At 47.7% G+C, this 21,560-nt stretch overlaps 1 protein-coding gene across 14 annotated transcripts in view; it reads right to left on the reverse strand.

Annotated features, from left to right (window-relative positions):
• Positions 1 to 5,440: 5,440 nt before the first annotated feature.
• Positions 5,441 to 21,560, reverse strand: part of RBFOX1 (RNA binding fox-1 homolog 1) — a 1,044,467-nt gene continuing 1,028,347 nt past the window's right edge. For 4 of the 14 annotated variants that reach the window (XM_040973377.1, XM_040973373.1, XM_040973366.1 and 1 more), the window contains 2 exons: positions 9,636 to 9,711; positions 5,441 to 8,146 (listed from right to left, as the gene is read on the reverse strand). In XM_040973377.1, coding sequence (XP_040829311.1) covers positions 8,024 to 8,146; positions 9,636 to 9,711 — 199 coding nt within the window. In that variant the 3' untranslated portion in view covers positions 5,441 to 8,023. Of the gene's footprint in view, positions 8,147 to 9,043; positions 9,257 to 9,635; positions 9,712 to 21,369; positions 21,423 to 21,560 lie in introns of those variants that run through there. The other 10 variants (XM_040973369.1, XM_040973379.1, XM_040973378.1 and 7 more) reach the window with 6 other exon arrangements.

Below are 21,560 nucleotides of genomic sequence, written 5' to 3' on the forward strand. Positions count from 1 at the left end.
CAGCCTCTCTGGTGTTCTGGACTCAACCTCCATTGAAACTTGTTTCTGTACATAAGAAAGTCCAGCATGTCACTCAACGTGGGGAGTACATTTTGTCCCCAGTGAGGGATGAATGACTTTTCTAGACCCCAAGCTCTCTGTATTGGCCAATCTTACTAAATTCTCACCACGACCTGATGAAGCATTTCACCCATTTGCAAACGGAGCCCCAGAGAGGCTAATTAAATTGCCTCAGCTCACACAGCTGGGAAGGTGGCCGACAGCTGAGGCGTTTCCAAAGGCGGGCTCATCAAGGATTTTCCTAAAGCAGAAAAAGGCATCTAAGCCTTAACATTTTCTCTCTCTCTCTTCTTGCTGGTGCATGTCTAAGTCTTTGATGGCCTAATAGAAACAACACGTATCTATCGCCCGTCTGTGGGCTTATGTGAGTCTCTTTGTCTAGTTTTTAGGGCACAGAAAAAATATTTTTTAAAAGGGTTTAGTGTTTCTCCCACCATGCAAAGCATCAGCAATTTGCAGTTTCAGGAGTTGAGTGTTGTAATTAACAGTGGTCTGGGGGTGGAGGTTTTTCCTCTTCTTATTTCCTTCGCTTATAAGCCCAGTGCACAGCTCACCTATGCTCACGTCTTCAGGGCAGAGGGAGAAGAGCAGGTCTTTGAAAAAAAAAAAAGGAATCATGGAAAGAACAATGCATCATCGAGTCACGCAGTTCAGGAAAACAGAAAGGCAGCAGTAGCCAGGCGCTCGGCTGACAGCCCCAGCCGGCCGGGAGGGCTCTGAAATCCGACTTACGGGAATGGATTTCAGCGCTGCTCAGCAGCCTAGGAGTGTTTGGGGGAGATAAAAGTCAAGCGGTGTGCTGGGCCCCTGACCTGGTTTTCAGTTCCAGGCAACTTCCTGGTGGGGACGCGTCAAAGTTTGACTTTCCAGACATGAGCGTGAGTGAGGCTTCCGTTTTCTGGCCTGCAGTTATTGCTGTGTGCTTAACTGTGGATTTTTTTTTTCCAGGGGGGCTGCAAGGGGCTTAGCTTTGCTTTTAAGGCTTGCTGGAGCCTGCATACTGATGAGCTGCCAATTTGCATCCAGTGCCTTCCCAACCATCCACTGCCCACGGCAGCACCATTAGCCTACTTCCTGGGTCTCCGCTCATCTATTTTCTACCTGCAGCTGTTTTTTTTTTTCCTCCCCCTTTTTCAGAGCCTGGGGAATTCTTTCGCGCACTTTTTCCTGCATTCAGGCGACATGCCATCTGTCTCTTTCAGTCAGAGCTTGGATGTCAAGGTAACAGGCCCCCGCTTGGCTTCATGAGGTATTGTGGCACTAGCGCTGGCCTGTGCTCTCAGAATCGGGGCCCTCCTGGGACGTCAACCTGCAAAGCAGCATGTGCCAGGCTGCTGTGATGGCTGGACCACCGAGGGGCAAGGGGAGCCGTTCTGGGTGTGGCTCCTAGCTCAGAGAAGATGTGTGTGCCCAATGACCTGGGCTGCAGGGAGTACGTGCAGGGGACAAGCTGAGTCGGGTGTAGCTTATGGCAGTAAGGACTCAGGGGCAGATAGCTGATGCCCATGAAGGCTAGACTCTGCCACCTAGTGCGTGTAGACCTTGAGCATGCCACCACCCTTGTTGACACGTCTGGTTCACTGGTTCATGTCTGTACACTCCCCCTCTAACACCTACCTTCCTGGGTGTGAAGATTGAGACGATGCTGATGAATTTGATGACAAAAGTGTAATCTATTAGCAAAAGGTATTATTACCAGAAGGACCTATGTGCTCTGAGAATTAGCATATATATTTTGGTACAAGACAGTTTATATTACAGCTATGACAATGTATGAAAATACGTATTAAAGAGCACTTGGATCCCTGTGTGCACATATTTCAGATGTATAGAACTGTATAAATATCTGTGTATAGACGAATTATGCAAGGAACTGTATAGAGAAAGAATGCACGAATATATGTATAAATGTTTGAAGCCAGCACTGTGGCATAGCACATTAGGCTGCTGCTTGGAGTGCTGGCATTCGGTGTCACAGCAGTAGTTGGAGTCCTGGATGCTGTACTTACGATCCAGCTCCCTGTTGGGGATCCTGAGAGTAACGGTCTGGGCACTCGGGCAAATGCACCCACGTGGGAGGCCAGGCCACGGTCAAGCTCCCAGCTCTTGGCTTTGACCTGGACCAGGCTTCGCTATTGTGGCCAGTTTGGAGAGCTGAATCAACGGGTGGAAGCGCTCTTTCAAGACAGTCGATGCTTTTTAAAACAAAAGCTGCAGTATCGACAGACACTGCTACGTGCGAGGCCAATGCTTCCCGAGTTGTAGCGCGTCGACTCTCATGAGAACCCTGCGAGCTAGTGTGATTGTTGCTGTTGTTTTACAGGCTAACCAGTGTTCCAAATGCCTCCTCTTTGTGCACTAGACACTCGGGTGAATATTGGCACCCCAGGATTGTCTGCTGGGTATCTGGTGGCATATGTAACATGCTAGCTACTACTATTACTTGTTTTATTCTCAATGCAAGCTGCAAAACTTCTCCCCTTGAGGAAATGACAGAATTTGTTTGAATGGGATTCTCAGTGTTGTTACCACAGCAGCACTTGGTTACCCAGAAACCCTTGCCCCTTCACAGTAGCAGGTGAATCTCCTCAGGTCAGATGGATCTACCTAGGACCACTTTCAGCACCCAGGCCACAGAGCAGGGCTCCGCAACCTGAGGAGCTGCTCCCAAATGTCCAGGGACCAACTGCTCCTGCACAAACCTGCACCCCGCAGGATGCACCGTGGTGGGAAACTGCCCTTCCTTGTGAATAGAAGACCCTGCTTTGGGCTGCGGAGTAAGTGGCCAACCTCAATCCCCTGGCAGAATCTTGGGTGATGAAGAATCTCACGCCATGTAGGAAAGACCATTCCTGGAGCATCCCCAGTGCTCCAAGTGTGTATTTATGAACAAACAAACAAACACACACACACACACACACACACACACACACACACACACACACACACACACACTTTCTAATAGGAATAAAAACAGAAGAATCAAAACCAAGCCCTTTCTTTGCAAGTTTTCCAACAAGTTATACTTTACCTTTTCCCTGTGAGACTTTTGTCTTCAGTCCTGGTTCTTAAGTTTATCAGTGGTGGTGGTGGTTAGGAACTAAAAGGAGAACCTCGCGGGTTGTCAAGAGAACGGTGGAAGATGTTTCCATCGACAGGCACACGTGGTGTGCTGGGCACCCCCTCCATCCCCTCCCTCACGCCTGTGAGCCTCATGCATGCCTTACCTCAGTGCCACACATACAGGCTGCGTACACAAGCACACACACGCATCAGCCCTCCCACCACTGTGAGGACAGGCGCCTCGGCAAGCATCGGACATGAAGTTGGTTATGATGTTTGCTGCCAGAAGGGACCTTCTGCTTCAAGAGCAGAAGTCCTGGGGAGCTGAGCACAGGGGAATCTGCTAAATCAGCTCTCCCTCACTCCTGACAGGGCGTTGTCGAAACCCTGCGCTTGGAAGGACTGGTGGCAGCAGGAGAGTGTTCGTGTGTGTGTGGGTGTGTGTGTGTGTGCGCGCGCACATGTCCACATACTTGGTTCTTGACGTCCTGCAATGGCACAAAGGCCACCTTCCAGGAAGTACAGATGGCATCTGGATGATACCATGTGTAACACAGGTGGTCGGGGTGCTGGGATATGGAGCTAGGGACACCCAGTAGTCCCGTCGTGTCTGTGGGATTGCACTTTTTTTAACATGGGGAGGTTTTCACCGTTTATTCTTTGCATTAGTCTGTAAGAGGCGGAATGAGGCTGCGGTGCCTTCTCATGACCAGCTGCCACGCACAGAGCGCACGACCGCCCCCCCCCCGGGTCCCCTGGGCTTCGTGGTGATTGTTTTGGTGACCTGTGTCCACCTCCAAGAGAACAAGGACAGGCTAAGACACATCCACTGGTCAAGTCATCCTCCATCACTAGTCTTCTGTACATTTTAGGTGAAATGTGCTATTTCCTTTTCAGAGAAGATAGAGATCAATTGTTATCTACAGTTCTTACTAGCTGCGCTGATGTCCTCAGCTGGTGGGGAAAGGGCTCAAGTCTAAGCCAGTACTTCATGAGACAAAGCTCTTCTGTTTTACTTAGAATGTCCTTCCTTATTTTTGCAGGAAGAGCAGTGGATGCCCAGGCCAGACCATCGCCGCCATCTCCAAGAACGACGGAGCAGAGCTTCGGCAAGAGGATACCTACTTGAAGGTCTGTTCTTGAGGCTGCTCCTTTTAGTTGCTACTAGATTATTTTGGGTGCTGTCATATTTTACATTTAGTTGGAGGATAATTAGACTACGAGAGGGCAATATCAATCATTGGTAAGCTGTGCAGGTCTGTGAATAAGGAGTGTGTAGGATAGGAGCTAACACCTGGAATGGTAGACGGTACGAGGTACGCCATGGAGACAGCCTCGGAGAGAAGCCGAGTCTAGGTGACAGTCGGGGTGAGGCCTGTCTTACTGGCCAGGTGGGAATGTTTGCTCTTGTCCCACTGCACCGTCATCAGAAGTCTCACCACTTAGTCCCCGTAGGACTGGAACTTCTCGAGGGCTCCATGGCTTCCTGTGTACATGAGGGCTTCTGGCTCATGCCACAGCCAAGTATTTCCTAGATGGCTTTGTTCTACACCAGGGTGAGTAGAAACAGGTCCTGTGACCTTTGCCTGTGGGTGGGGGAGACTGAGGCACACAGCTGTGGTTCACTTCATCCAGCACGTCAGTGAGCGAGTGGCAGCGTCAGGACGTCAACTCTAAGGACCCGTTTCTAGGCCCCACACGGTGGCAACGTTGGCACCTCATGCTAACACGCCAGGACCACTGACAGACACACCGACAGGCTTAGGGGTTCTTCGGCTAGTGGGGTGAACGGTATTCAATAGCTTGGTTTAATTTCCATGACTTTGTCAAGGAAATGAGTAAGAAAAACACCTGCAGGAGGCAACTGCTGAGTGCTCGGGCCAGTGCCTCCTTACGGCCCTGGCAGGACTCAGGCTCAGCCACGGCCGGCTCCCCTCCAAGGAGACCCCCAGAAGCGCAAGGACACAGGCTCAGCCACGGCCGGCTCCCCTCCAAGGAGACCCCCAGAAGCGCAAGGACTCAGGCTCAGCCACGGCCGGCTCCCCCCCAAGGAGACCCCCAGAAGCGCAAGGACTCAGGCTCAGCCACGGCCGGCTCCCCCCCAAGGAGACCCCCAGAAGCGCAAGGACTCAGGCTCAGCCACGGCCGGCTCCCCCCCAAGGAGACCCCCAGAAGCGCAAGGACTCAGGCTCAGCCACGGCCGGCTCCCCTCCAAGGAGACCCCCAGAAGCGCAAGGACTCAGGCTCAGCCACGGCCGGCTCCCCCCCAAGGAGACCCCCAGAAGCGCAAGGACTCGGAACACCAACTCACAAGGTACCTTTTCAGACTAAGCTTTTATTTTTTTTTTTGATATTACAAACCAGTTTTTTTTTTCTTTATTCACAAACCACTGTAAGTGATATAAACACTAATTTCTAAAGACAGATATACACATTTTCTGGGTTTGCAGATCGCGTGGTGTGTGTTAAGGAGTCACTATATGCACACGATAGTAATCTTTTTTCCATAATTCGTAATAGCAATAGTTATTCAGATAAATGAAAACATTCCAAATAAATACTTGTTTAAAAAAATCCAAAATGTTTGTTTACATCTGACATACATGTTAAAATGACTTATTGGCATCCTGACAGAGTGCCTAGACAAAAAGATTCTGTAACATCAGTTGGCACCCACTTGTCTAAATGATTGTTTAGTAAAACTACGTACAATCATGGGGAAAAATACAGTTCATTGATGAAAATCAAAGCTGCAAAGGAATTGTACTGGAACTAACAGGAAGGATTCTATGTTTGTGATTCCAGACACAATGCAAAGTCTGCGTTTTGGAAATCTGAGGCCAGGGGAGAACTCCAGGGCTGCTCCTCCGCCCCAGCTCCTGCACGCCCCCTGTGGGGCAGGATGCCTTAGCATTTTAAGAAACTGTTTCCTTTAACAACTTCAACCAGGCACCCGTGGTCATCACATTGTTTCCCAGGTAGGGGAGAGAGAATACCCCTTGCCCTCCGCTCCTTTGACCCTGCCCAGGTACGTCTGGAGAAAAGGAACAGCAGACACGCTTGGGGCTGCTCTAAGCCCTTCCCTCCGCCCCTCTCTCTGCACGGTAACTATAATCTGTCTTAGACATCCAAGCTACAGAAACTTTGTTTTCAAATCTTGTGAAACTTTATTGATGGTTTAATATCCAACTGATTTTACGGCATGCACATAGGATGGCAAGAGAAAGCTGGATCACAAACACTATTTTTTTTTTTTGAGTTTTGTTTGGTTTTGTTTGAAAGCGAGTTGTTACAGCGGATTGGCAGGTCCACAGCGGCGTGGGTAACTTACTAAGGTGCCATAGAGCCCGCCCAGCGTGGGAGGGTGTCGCTACGGCAGCAGGACTACTGGGGACAGCTTGCTGCTGTACTGTATTTAAATACAAAAAAACCGGGAAGACCCGTGACAGATACCCCAACTTAGGTTTACTTGGAAACAGGACAACATGGGAAGAGTTGAAACACAAGAGGGAAGACAAACTGCAATTTTTCGGCCGTGTCGCTCTGGCCCCGCGTCCGGGAAGGGAGGGGGGTACTCGGTTCTCTGGGAGGCCAGAGGGGGTGGGTCAACTTTTGTGGTTTTGGCTTTACTTTCTTCTGACAAGTGTCCTGGCCGTGGAGCTGGACTAAAGAGACGGCAGGGAGGAGAGGCCTTTGAGGGCCGAGGGAGACGTGGAAGGGCAGGCTTTCATGGGCTGAAAAATTGCAGATTGCTCACACGATGTGGTCAGGTTTCAAAAAGTACCAAGCTGACGAAAAATACCGTGATTATCTCTACTCAATGACTGCAGTACTTGTAAAATGCTTCTATAAATCCGAATATGATTATCATGTAATTCCATAAAAATGATACGTCTGTCTAACGGTTCTACTAGGCTAAAACTAAAGCTTCATAGCCTGGTTCTAGAACTTAACAACTCCACTGCACAGATGTAAATTTTATACATTTTTTTTAACTGGTACAAAGAATTTAAGTTTTTATTTACTTTCTTTTTTTGGAAAAAAAGAAAAAAATAGAAACAGTGCTTTTTATCACCTTTTTATTAATGTTATTTTCCCTCCCATAATATAAAAGTCAGCAATGATATCAATAATTTATTATACTGGAAGAAATATAAAAAGAATGCTTGTCGGTGGCCTAACTAGTAGTTATTGCCTAACTAACTAGCGGCTGGTTAAGAAGCTGAACAGTGCTGGGTGGAATGGTTTAAAGGGTGGCTTTGTACAGCTTCATTCAGCTCTGACATACAGGGGGTACCAGGAGCACCCCTGAACAACATAACCTTTGGCTTGAACTGGCAATGAGTAACTTAGAACCATTGATATATGATCATGAGTGCAGTGGGTCGTTTAGATTCATCAGTTACTATATAGATATATTTTTTTTCTTTTAGTCAAACCCCAGTCCCCTAAGCCCCTCCCAGTCTCCCCTTTCTCAAAATAAAATCAAGCAGATGCAGGGGGGAAAAAAAAGGACAGGCCGACCACTGTCACACTCTTCCCAGGCCGCTGATAACCCGGCAGCTTCCTTCTCGGGGTACAGAATTCACTTACATCGTACAGCGCTCTGGATATGGCCATTAACCGGTTTCTATTCATATCTATCACCTTTCTAGTGCAACCACAGAAACTCCTACAGCCAGCGACCAAACTACGGAACCTTCAGAAATGAAAGACCCACAATAGTAAAATACACAGAACAAAATATCTGAGGTATAAGATAAAAAATGTAATTTTTTTTCCTCTTTTTATCTTTATTTTTAGAGTTGCTAAAATGATGCACTACTGCATGTATTGCAATACTCAGGCCTCGGAAAGCTTCCTTTCTCCCAACATTGGAAGGATTTTATGCTTTTGTCATTTAGTATGGAGCAAAACGGTTGTATCCCCCTCGGTATATACTAGCCTGCAATGAAGAAAGAACGAGACCCACATCATCAGCATGGCTCCTAGTCTTGGCATCAGTCAAGGGTGCAAAAGCATTCTGAAACAAAGCAATTTGAGGGGTGTGTTTTTTACAATTTTCCTTTTGCAACATGTGGATCATCAAAAAGACTAATGTGAATAAAAAAATAGACACTCATAACCAACCAAATGGAGGCACCCGCTCCCCATCCCCGGTCATTCTGGGAGCTCTGACGCTAGGGCCAGGCCTGACCTCCCCCGAAAGCTCCTGACAAAATCCCTGCCAAGGTGAGTGTGGGTAACAAAAAAGACTCCTGGGAGGCAAGCAGAACCAACCACTCCAAACCTTGCATTGGCTCGTTTTGTCTCCTAGATTCATGCTACGGTTCCTCAGGGCAAGCGCAACGTACATTCAAGGATGAATTTAGATGTGCTAGCGAAGATTAGTCACCCAACTCTCCAACACATTCCTCGAGTGGACGAGGTGTTAGAGCAGAGTTGTGTGATGGAAACTTAAAGGACTCCTCGGCTGGGCTCAGCAAACTGCGGGGAACCTGATCCCAGGTGAGTGGGACCGCTGAATGGCTGGGTGAAGTTAAGTTAAGCTTGTGCCAAACTCAAAGGGGACGTCTCCAAGCATGGTTGGATTCCTAGGACTGAGCTCCAGGGGAAGTGCCTGACCGGGGCTGTAGAGGCTAGGAGGTGGCACTTCACTAGTATTTTGTTTTGTCTAAAGCACTGGCAATTCTGATGAATGCCTGTGGGCATTTGTTTCCGGTTACGGGGCTGAGATCGTTGAACCAAGCAGAAAACTGCATGCCAAAGCTTTGTAATGATTGCATACGCTCTCACGTGATGGGCACATCTTACTGTACTCAAGGGTTTTAGTGCATAGAAGTTTGAACAAGTACAGGCAAATTCATCCCCCCCACCCCGCTCACCTCCCGTGTTTTCCCCTCCCCAAAGAAAAACAAGACAAGCCCAGCTGACTCCTTCTAGTGTCTTAGGTACTAGGCACACACACACACAGTGTGATCCTGTCTATTTTCTCTCCTGGGCGACTATGACTTTAAACATGAATTGGAATAGGGGAGGAGAGGCAGGCAGAGTCTCAGCTGCCTGAGAGCAGAGGCCTGGAAGGGTGCAGCTTAGATCCTCTGAAGTCTGTGCTGGGGCTGGAACCTTGGGGCTATGTGAATGAGCAGCGAGGGAGGGAGGGAGGGAGGGAAAAAAAAGAAAAAAAAAAGTTCTGCATTGACACTGCATTCTGTTAGTGATGGATTTAATTATCAAAATGACTAATTATTCCATTAAGGTAAGTGCTCCGCTAGGTGAGACTTGCAAAATTAGAAATATAATAACTTACATGCACTACATTGCCAAGAAATTAAGACATTTATCAAGTTTACTGGGAGGATTAATGTGGCATTTGAGCTGCTGTTAGCACAAGAGACAAATTCAATTAAGGGAAAGTGAGAGGACGTCAACCGTCAGCCCCCGTCCTGAGGCCCCAGCTGGGGGAGGGGGGAGGCAGGAAGAAGTGAGGACAAGGAGCAAGTGGTACTCACCATGGCACCAACGCCGTAGGTGGGGGCTGGAGCAAGTGTGTGGTGGTAGGGGTCGGCAGCATAAACTCGTCCGTAACTGAAAGGGAAATGGAGGTGAAGATTGACCCACACCATGTAAGTACAGTGTAATAACCGCTGCCTACCTACATGGGGTGGAGGGAGCCCCTACACAGTGGGCTAAGGAAACGGGGACAAAGCCATCTGTGTACCAGCCAGTCCGCTGAGCACTTCCTGTGAGCTTGCGACACACACACACACACACAAAACCAACCCCACACCCTGAAGAGACTCTGCGTACTGCTCACATAGCTACCTTGCAGACAGAGAGGCAAGATGGCAGGTGAGGGGAGAAGTCTAGCACCCCAAAAAGCTGTGTTCATAGCCAACAGATCGCTTTTGTCTTGACCAAGGAAGCGTCAGGGACAGAAGAGAAAGAGCGAGGTGAACCTTCTAGAATGAGGAGGAGCAAACACATTGGAATAGAGGCATCGCTGAAGGGTCTGAGGGACCCCGGCAGCCCCTGTCCTCCCCACGCACCAGGGCCTACTTCAGCGCACTTCCCCAGACTCTGAGCTCGCCCCTCTAGGACCAGGCTTTGGGAAGGGAGGCATTTGAAGTGAGATAGTTGGTGTCCTCTAACATTCTCTCTCACAACAGGCTTTTGAAGAAATGAGGAGCGATGGAAACCACGTGACTGAGCAGCGAGGGGTGGGGAACTCACGGAGGTGAGGCTCCTTGTCCAAGGTCGGCGGATCTTTCAGGTCAACAATGTCACGTGGTGCCCTCCCTCTGCTGGTGAGCCAGGTGTCTGCTCGGAGGGGGGTCTGAGGAATGGTGTTTTGACACTATCAAAGCTAAGATGCAACCTTAGGCTGCATTCCTTGGAAGCCAAGACTGAACTGTTGATTCCTGTGCAAGTGACGCACCCAAGGGTACTGTCACCTGGGGACAGCCCTAGTGTGGCAGCCCCCACCTGATCTTCCCAGCCCAAAGTGAGTGGGTGGGCTTTACAAAGCCACAAAAGGGAAGCAGCCACTGCGGGCTCTCCTGAGGGCGGGCACTCACCGTGGTTCCCTCTGGAAGAAGGGAGCTGCTGCCTTCTGTTCACAACCAGCACACACAGAGGCCGCAGGGTAAGCGTACCAGCTACTGAGTGAGACCTATGGGGCTTTCAACATGCTTGGATCCTGTCAACCTTAAGATGCCCCATGATCCCTTTAATCCCAACTGGCATGCACTACATTTTCTATTGCCTCCCCATTTCCTTTCTAGTCTGAGTCAGTGGATCAAGCAGGTCCTGATGGTCTGACTTGGTGACACCCCCAAAGAGCCAGAGAAGCTGAGTGGACCCTTCTGACTCCAACGACCAAAGAAATACTGGGGCAGAGACCAGATCCTGTCTCATCCCTGCTGGGACCAGGCTCCCTGGTGCACCCACCTGCTTGTGTCAAAGTGCACTCAGCTCAAGGAAACCGGAAGAGGCCCTGAGCTTTCCCATGGGTGAGCCTCAGTGCAACCACCAGGGAGGAGTTTTGCTCACCAAATGGCCTTTCCTCTAATCATCTCCTCCTCCTCTCCAACTTGCAGGGAGAAAAAGGTGCAAGTCCAAGGGAGAGAGGGTGCCCGGACCAGAACCAGGGAAGCTGTTGAGATCACTGCTGAGACCTGAGATTTCAGCAAGCCAGTAGAAGCGAAGCCAAACTCCCTCACAGGAGCTGTTTTTGTCCCTTACGCAGACAGGAAACGGAAAACCCAAAGACTTGCCTTAAGCCTGGTGTTCCTGCACGTGAATGTGCAAACGGGGGAGGACCTTCAAGAAAGGGAATCATTGCAATTTATGGTCAACATGTTCTCTTTTCAGGACACAACATACTGGCAGCCTGAAGGTCCTCAATGAAGATGCGGTGCCTCTACGCACGTGCTCTGGTGGGCTAGAATTCCAGGCCTGGTTTCAACCTTTGTAGAAAACCCAGGGTAACAATTGGGCAGCATTCTCTTCTATCATAGAACTATTTCTCACAAGTGAGCAGCCTCCTTTTCTCCTCAGGGTGACCTCTACTTTCAGAATACGATGGTTTTATTATGATTAATAAATTTCATTTCCACAGAGGAAAAGGGACCATGTCAGCTCCAACTGAAAGCAAGGAAGCCTCTTTTCAAATGCTAATTTCCAAACACGCCCTTGTGTGACACTACAATTTAGACACAAGGTTATTAGGGAAGATGTGGACTGGAGCGGAGGCATGCCAGGCACGTCTCCAACCCGCTGTCCTCAGAGGTGGCACAGTACAGCTCAAGGAAGGAGCGGCAGTTCCCAGAGACCTCGAGGAGCGGGAGGGAAGAGCGTCTTAGGACCTGTGCACTCACCCCGCAGCTGGACTGGGGCCACTGCGCCTGTGCGGACAGGGAGACCTCCCCAACCAGGTAGAGGAGCATCAGCAACGTCTGAAGGGTTCAATACATGCACTCCACGCCGACCATCAACCACTCCCAGTTCATCCAAACCAACGCACCAGCAGGTGGGGACCGTGGCATCTGTACTCCACACTTAGCCCTCCCAGGTAACTGACCTTTATATTTATAACAAAATCTTTCAAATCTCCCTCTGTCTGGCCCAAATCCTTCAATGTCAATATACGCTCATGCATCACTCCCCTGCATAAAATCCTTGTGATTTTCCATTGATTCTAGAATAAAAAATCTAAACAAGAAAGTTGTACCTGCTCCTCATTCATGCTCCAGGTACACCGGCCTCATCAACAGTCCTCATACTCAAACTCACTTTCCCCTTCGGCCCCTTAACTAGCAGTCTTTTTGTTTTCCCTTTCTGTCCCATACCAAATGTCACCCGCCTCCTAAGCACACCTTTCTACGCCACCGCTGCTCCAATCCTGTATGCACATGTTTGTAAACTTTACCCATATTCCACTTGGTTATTGATCCTGGCCACTTCTGCTGTAAAAGCCCTATGGGGTCCGTGGCTATGCTTGTGTGGTCAACATCTTTATCCCCAGGATCTGGGTAGCACATCCGCCAGAAGCACGAGTGAAAGTGGGCTGATCCAAAAAGGAACCGCATGGGTGAAGGGATCCTTTCCCAGAGACATGAAAAGCGCATCAAGACCCCCAGAAGAAAGGAAGGAAATTTGGCGGGGGGGGGGGAGGACTCTGCCAAGACACCGTGCAATTGTGCATCATGCCAGAAAATCCACACAATACTGGTAAATTTGCCACAAAGACCATTAACAAAGAAATAAGAAATACCTGCTCTGCCGCCAAGTTCACCGTAGCTTCCAAGCATCAAGGCAGCTCACCTCTTTTCACTTGAGGAGGCAGTCTGAGGCCCCTTGGCGACAGGGAACTTCACTCTGTTTGGGCCACCTTCTTCCTCTTTGGGACAAAGTATTGCTGTCTGAGCTCTGCCTACCGCACAGAGCGCAGAAAAGGGAGCCAGAGACATGTAGAAGCCATGTGCTGATCCAGGAGATCATGATACAGGCTTCTGATGGAACCTCACAAACTCAGCTCTCTCTCCTGCCCAGATCTGTAGAGGGAACTGAAAAAAGTTCTTTCCTAATACCATCCTCTGTAGCTCCTGCAATGCAATTACAGATGCTTTGGGGGTCAAGATTCATCTAATTTATGAGTTACAGATGTACTTGAAATTGCTATATCTCAACTTAAGGTTATATTGGAATAAAATGAACAATTACGTTACCTGTTGAATGGCAAATCTAAACCAATGCTTTGTAGAATGCTTTGCCAATTCGACCAAGAAACGTAAATATTACTTATTTTGAACATCCTTTCTATCCAGCTGAAACGAGCTTAGATGCTAACGAGGCACAGCAGACTTGTGTTGTACCCGCATCAGAGTTTAGCCAGGCAATGTGACCTTCTCACACAGGCACAGTAGGAATGCTGCCTTGAATGTCCCTCTTCATATCTCAATTAAGATCCTTGATGCTCTGGAGCTACTTATTTTTACAGCATCACCTCCCCCATGCCTCCTGTCTTGGCTGGAGTAGAAAGCTGAGTAGAATATGTTTGCCCCCTGTGCAGTTTACAAGACTCTATAGCCACTCCAGACAGTGCAACTACAAGGAGAATGGTTTGCACGCTCCTCGCACAGAACTGTGGAGTAGGCATTCAAGCAGGGCCACTTCCCCATAGCTAAAGTATTTTGGAAAACAAATCCATGCAGGGGCTGGCACTGTGCTGCAGTGGGCTAGGCCACTTCCTGCAATGCCTAGCACCCCCCTAAGGGCACCTGTGCAAGTCCCAGCCTTTCTGATACCAGATCCCTGCTTGTGCGCCTAGGAGAGCAGAAGATGATGGCCCAAGTGCTCAGTGCCATGCTCCCGTGGAGGGGACCGACACGAAGCTCCTGGCTCTGTCACCCTGCCCTGGCCACTGCAACCCTTTGGGCTCGAGTACTTTGGTGTATTTCTGAAGTGAACGGTTGTTTTCTTTTTTCCACCTAAATGAGCACCTACCCGACAATCCAGGAGGCTCAAGATGCAAATCCTACAGGTTCAAATCCTCAAACTATATCAATTCCATGCTTTCAGGTCAGGGATAGTATAATATACACCACATTGAGATGATAGAAAGATAACAATACACATTTTGGATGAATTTTAGGGGCCGTAAGTGAGGGTGGTGAGTTCGTTTTGTCCAACACACAGAGCTCCAATGCCAATCAGCCTGTTTCCTCTGCATGGGAAGCTGGGCGGGATGCTTGAGGCACACGCCCTGGCATGGCGAGGTAGGAACAGGAAGCCATTGTAAAAGCACTTAAAGACACCTTCAAAAGACTCATGGGAAATGCACATTATGAAAAACCTATGCATGATGTTCATTTTGCTGAAACTTTGAGTATTGTTTTCTTTGAACTTTTTGAACTACCTGGATACTTGTACAGCATGGAAATGAACATGTCCTCATATTCCAGGAGTTTCACAAGCCACAAAAACATACTAGTCTCACACATTCAAATATATAGGAAGCAAAGCGGCCCCATTCTCAATAATTAACCACACACCACACGGAGCCACCTCTGCTTGACTCTGACATTTCTGAGTTCTGCTGCAGCTCACTTCCTTAGCTTGGCTTTAGATGGACATTTCTAGAACTCTCTGAATGTACTTTTCAGTCTCATGGTTTCCTGCAAGAAGCAGAGGGAATGCCTCTCCTGGACACCTCAGCTTCAGGTGGGAAGCCACAGAACTGGTGTTTTTGCACATGGGCACCTGACTCACATCTGAACTGTCTATGGGCAAGGCCACACACAAAGCCAACACCTTTGCAATTTCAGACAACCAGACCACATGCACAAGGGCAGTCACACAGCCTCCTCCTTTCTGCGCACTCGCGAATGCCCACTCCAGCTAAAGGGCAGAGGACACCCTAGTGCAACCAAGGTCCTCCTCCTCTTAGAAACTGTTTCACCTCTCCATGCTCTGTATAAGACTTTCCCATCATGCTTGGATGTCACCATGGCCTTCTAACTATAGTTTTATCTACATGGGAAAACAAAGGTGTCTGTAGTCATCAAGACATCTTCAACACCCTTGCAGATAATGACAGTAGGACACTTAGAATTCCTCAGGGTTCCTTGCCAAACAATGGCTGAACTTGGTTTTTTTTTGCCTCCCTGAGCAGGTTCTCCATCCATGCAGCGATTATACTGGTGCATTCTGACTGCACAAGACAGTAGTGAGTGTAATGAGGGTTAAAGGTGAGTTAGAGAACAAACAAGTGTTAACTACTGACTGAGAGAGAACGACAGCTGCTTCTCTCTCTATTCCATATCTACAACAGAGACCCGGGAAAGCATTTTTCCGAGCTACTCATGAAATGGTTGGGCAAACAAGACTCCTGTGTGCTGGCATCTCCCATGTCCCATGCAAACAGTTCTGAGAAGTAACAAGCAGATGAGAAAGCAGCAGGCTATGGGCTCTGAAGACCAAGAAACATCCTTGTACACACAGTGCATGTGGGCGCACACAACACACACCAACACTGCCCCCTTTGCTTGGCAGCGTAAATCAGGGCACAATGTCAACACAGTTTACGATCTGTTGCAATATTTGAACTCAAGTGGATATGCCTCACCTGCAAAGAGACTGGTTCTTCAGGGCGCACCAACCCTGTCGATATTCATTTGATCAAAACAAAGGAAAATACAAAGCCAGAGCTTGCCATCCAATAGAAATATAACAAAGGCCACAACATAAGCCTCCTAGGCAATTTAAAATTTCATACTACACTTAAAACAGTAAAAAGTGAAATCCATTTTTGTATCTTTAGTGTACCATTTCCAAATCATCACAACTTCAATATATAATACACACACATTAATGGAGCATTTAAAATATATATATATATGTATATGTGTGTGTGCGTGTATGTATATATATCTCGCTGTTTCAGAATGCAATGTGTAGTTGCTGAGTCACAATTCAATACCTTGAGAGCTCCATGCACTTAATGGTCAGTAGATTGAAAAAGATCTCATCACATGCTTTCTCTGGGAGATTGACTGAGGATGCCCTGGGGAAAGATGGATCCCATACCCAGGCTCCCGTGCAGACCTAGGAGTCTGAACCTCATGGGGGATGCAGGGCACGGAAGGGCGGCACCTGCAGCAAGCACAGGAGACTGGCTCCTCTCTCTCTCGACTTAATGGTCACTATTCTATTTTGCTTGTTCTAGCTTTTCACTGAGATAAGGAACTTTCTAGAAATTCATGGAAAATATACACTGAGGAAAAAACTATGTATGCATTTCAAAATCTTTTTTGCAATGATGAAAATGTAGCCTTTAATTCAATATTTCCTTAAACTCAGAGGGGAATTTTTTTCTTATACCCTGCTGCATGTAGTAAGTGTGAAACTTGGCCTTGTACACAGACAGCTCTGCATCAACATATTACTTTTGCCAAGTGTCTTTGCTTCTATGCTCCCCTGGTGCCCTGTGCTGCCCCTATTATAATACACATCACACTTTATTGGAAACAGACCAATTAAACACAGATCAATTTGCTGCATGACAATTTTGTTGAATAATCAAATAACCTACATGCACAGAAGACAATTAGATGAAACTTGCTGAAGGATCAATTAGAGGAAAGGCCAATTTGGAAATTTCCCCCTACATATGATCTGAAGTTTTAAGGCAGCAATATGGGTGTGTGCACAGTTTGGGAGGTGGGGATAAAAGACAAGAAAGGGCATGATACCCAACATGTGCCCGACCCTGCCACTTATAACTTCTCATAATTGTCTGGCAGACTCTATGGTGACCAGCTCCACAGGGTCTGTTGCAACAACTATGGCAGATGTGTTCCTTGGGCCAAGCCTCTCTAAGTCTTGCACCCCATCTATCACAGCTGACTCATGACTCCATCAGAATCTCGGAAGGAATGCAATCCTATCTCTTTAGACCACCAGGACAGATTTTCATTGCTGAAGAAGTGAGGACAGAGTCCCAGCCCCTATCCCTCCCTTCCTCCAGCAAGGGACCAGCTGAGAGATTTCCACCTTGAACTCAGCATCCAAAATGACATTAAAAATGACTAGTCCAACCCCTCTATAGTTTTCAGGGACTGTGTTACCTGCTAATTTTCTACCAGAACTATATTGGGCACATTGACCTAGCACATACCTTGCCTGTTTAACCCAAAGAATCTTACATATAAAGCATACTCTGTGATCTGGACCCTCTCCCTTCACTACCATCTACACACCAGTGCAGGAAATTATTCAACAACACCTGCTGCTAAGTCCACTGAAAGAAACCCTAGTGAAAAAGTTAACAGGAAACAGCCAGTACCCTCGATTTCGCTTAAAAATACTGATAACAACGCCACACAGGTTTCTATGAGCAAGACAACACTGCTGAAGAAAACAAGTCCTTAATGCCAAGTCAAGAGAAGAGCACATTTAAGGGTCAGGACAACACAGTGGAGTCTTGGTGTCAACAGACTCCAGTGTGACTGTGAATAAGTTACCAAGCCTCTCTTGGCACAAGTCTGTTTTTTTTTTCTTTGTTAAACATCTCTTACCTCTTACACAGCGATGATGATAACCTCCACCTCATGGAGCAGTGTGATCAATTTTATTTGCATGCACACATACATGGAACTTAGCACATAGATTTTGGTTAGCAAATGACAGCCAATAGTTACTTCTTGGAGAACCCGGCAAAGCTGATACAAGGCACAACTCCTGCAAGGATCAAGGGCTTGGCAGAGATTGATAGAGCCACAGAGCAGGAGAAGGAAGTGGCCATTTAACCCCAGAGGGACCTTGGAGATTGTGGATCTAATGCGTGTTCCATGTACCTCTGCTTCAAAGCCCAACTCAGAGACAACCACTTCTCTGGTCACACAGCAGGCGTGGAGACCAACCTGTCACTGCCCTCCATCCCCCCGTGGTTCCCCTCTCCTGCTATCATAGTGTGATCCAGTCTCCATAAAGGAGTCCAGCTGATCAGTGCTAATGTCACATTGCAGCCTGCTTTCTGATACATTCCTATCAGACTTAACCCCAGTGCCTAACCCCAAGGCCTAACTTTCTCTGACCCTTGGTTGCTTCTCCAATGTTATCACATCCACACAAATGCTCCCCCCAACACTGGTGGGCTGATTCCAGAAAACTCAAGCATGTCTCAAAACCACAGACGCTGTGCATCTGCTGTAAGTTCAGCTGGAAGTGCTCTCAATTCCACATGTATACAGCTCATGACTTCACTTCATTCTGAGGCCCCCATTCAAACGTCATCTCTTTGCAGAGACCTGCTCTGAGCAGTGGATCTGCTACATCCAGCATTGCTGTGTTCCTTTTTGGTTCATCATGGCCATTAAACCACTTCTCACACAAGTATGTTCTATGCTCATCTGTACACATGGACTGGGGTCAGTTCTCCCCTCTGCTGGAGGGATTCTTCTGACTCGATTCAATGCCACAACCTCGGGACTCAGAACAGTTTCAGACACACAGCAATTACTCAATAGATGGCAACCGACTGAAACAACTTTACAACTCCCCATCAATGTAACTACTGGATTTTCCCACCTCTGTTCTCACACAAGGCTCATCTTGTACTACAACCATAACCACCACCACCTTACCCGACCATCCTGAAACAGACCCAGAGATCAAAGGGGCAGGGAATCCCCACGAAGAAGGGACGCTCCTCCGCCCTACTTGGGCCATCTCCGACAGACTCCGGCTCATGTGAGATGAGAGCGTTCCAGTGTTCAAGGGGGATACTGGGCCAACGCAGTCCCCAGGGACATGCGGCTCCCACAAGACAAGCACAAGATGATGACTCTGTTGGGGCTCCTGAGTAAGACAACGCACTTGCTTCTGAATCCACGCATGTAGATCACACACGCCAGCGAGAGACTGTGTGTGACTAGCAAAAGCAGAAGAGACATTTTGACATCCTCAACAAAAGATAAAAATGATCACGCTCCCTTGGTGGAATGCAAAGGAGACTCCCGAGGGCCTCCGTGGCTGCCATGGCTGGATGACTGTCACCTCGTCATCGCTACCCTCCATCAAGAGCAAAACTGCCACCGGCCAGCCATCCTACTGTGGGAAGGAAGCCGCATCCTAAGAATGTCAGCTCTTGAGTCCATTAAACCTCACAAGCAGGGATCTTAAACATCATGTTCTTCCCGCAAATGAAAAGGGAGAATTTGCCTCATGTCAAACCCTGCTGGCCCTCAGGACTCACCTAGCCCCATGGAGTATTCTGCACCAGGAACTCACAGCTTAGCACATTGAGGCTGCTTAGAGTGCAGGCACACTGGGGCTTTCCACACGAGCCCTGGAACATTCACAGGCACAGTGCGTCACGGCCCCTACAGACTCAAGAGTTCAGTATTTTTTCTGTTTTCACCCTATGACTGGGCTGGACAGCCTGCCAAAGATAACGTGATACTTGACTGATTGATATGGCGTCTCTCTCTCTCTCTTTTTTGTCATGCTTGATTTGGAATTCAGAGTTCAAATGGAACCCTACCAAGCATAAAGCCTGTTATTAATATGATCATCAAAGGGCCAGGTCTCTCTCTCAATGAGAAACATGATCAATAGCAATTCATTAAGGATAATGAGCACCCGTTCCACGTTAGATGAGGGAGGTAGAGGCGCTTGCCACATTTGTGTGGACTTTCACTACTTGACACTTATGAACACTGCGTGTGGCTCCCATGCTTTACACAGCAAGGCACACGAAGCCCCAGGCCACACTCAGTATCTACCATCCATGCTGTAACACTGACATCTGACCTATGAGGTCAAACCTTAATCTAAGACACGTAGGGGTAAGCACAGGATTGAAGAGGAAAGACAGAAGATGAGCAGTCACGGAGCACCCACAGACGACATCTGTTAATCAATTTCAGACTCATCCCAATTGAGTTTCTGGCTCCTTTTCCTTAAAGCTCTGGAACCATTGGATGATTCCTGTAACCTGACATCTTTCCCCAGCTACTCCCAAAGATGTAAACACATAACTGATTGTCCGCCATGAGGTCCTAGTGCAGGGTCGCAGGGAAAAGCGGGGATACTACAGTCCAGGGAGGCAGTAGCAACAGCAGAGCCCTTCCGAGGAGGTTTTCCAGAAGTGGAATAAGCCATTTCTTTCAAATACAACCATGCATACCTTTTAAAACTCACAAGGCAAGACTTCCAATTGCTATCAAAAATCCCAAAACTGACTGTGAAGATGGAGCTGGTGCAGCCTTTCCAGGGTGCAGCACCTTCCTGGCTACCCTCCCCTTGCATTCATTCTCTCCAATGACTCTCAACTTGGAGCAGAGCTGCTAACCATGGGGTGTGTGCGTCTCAAGCTCGTCATGCTCAGGTGTGTACAGATGAGCCGCAGTGTTCTCCCTGATTGCCGAAGACCAAGACACTGGCTACACGTCCCAGCAGTCCCACGGGTCCTAGCTGAAGCTTACAAACACACACTAACACAGGAGCCAGGAGTGAAATCTGTGTTGGTTAAGCACTCACCTATCTTGACACTTGATCAAGCAATCACATGCTAATGAGAATCCAAATTTAACTATCCTGAACCACATCAAAGCAAAACACGTTATGTAAATTTCCATTTACAAATGTCCTGGTCTTCTTTTTTTTAATTTTATAGACTTTTTTTTCTTTAAGTTCTGCTACTCAAGATATGTGTGAAAAGAAAGGAAATTGAGGATCTTTAGCTAATACTCATGGATACAAGATCCCCTTAAGACAGAGATAATTATATCCTATTTCCCTAATGCCCGCAGCTTTATAGACTCGGTCTTTTAGTGCCTCTCATATTCCATAAAGATCCCAAATAATTCACATATCCATCTCTGTGAACCCAGTTAGAAGACACGTCCCACATCTGTGTCCCTAATCTCCCCTGTTGAGTATTTTATCATCATAGCACTGGTTTTACTATGAGACTTTACTGCAAATTAATTCAACTCAGCCTTTTTTTTCTGGACCATGTATTACTAAAATCAGAAATAAAACACCCAAGTTAGCAAAATGCCTGGTATCCTTCATGTCCCTCCATACAGCAAAGCTCAGAGGCTTCTGCTACACTCTAAAGACACATGACTCTTTTAAAACTAAACTGTCTAATGTGACCAACTGCAGCATGTAAAGAAGAGGAAAAAAAAAGATACTGAGACTTGGATGGATGCATCAAGAAGTAGCAATGTTTGTTACCTGCAGAGGTGTTACAAGAAATTTCATCTGCTGCAACGAAGACGAACTGATTTCTGGAAGAGAAGATAAAATTCACAATACTGCTTCGCTCAGGGGGAAATGTGCTCTCTGTCCATTGGGTCGACGTGTACGGATGAGGGGAGGGGCGGGTGCTGCATCTGAATGGAGGTTGCCAGGGAATGTGTGGATGT

This window comes from Ochotona curzoniae, unplaced genomic scaffold (assembly GCF_017591425.1).
Source record: "Ochotona curzoniae isolate NIBS_2020 unplaced genomic scaffold, NIBS_Ocur_1.0 contig_2321, whole genome shotgun sequence".
Taxonomy (NCBI): Eukaryota; Metazoa; Chordata; class Mammalia; order Lagomorpha; family Ochotonidae; genus Ochotona; species Ochotona curzoniae.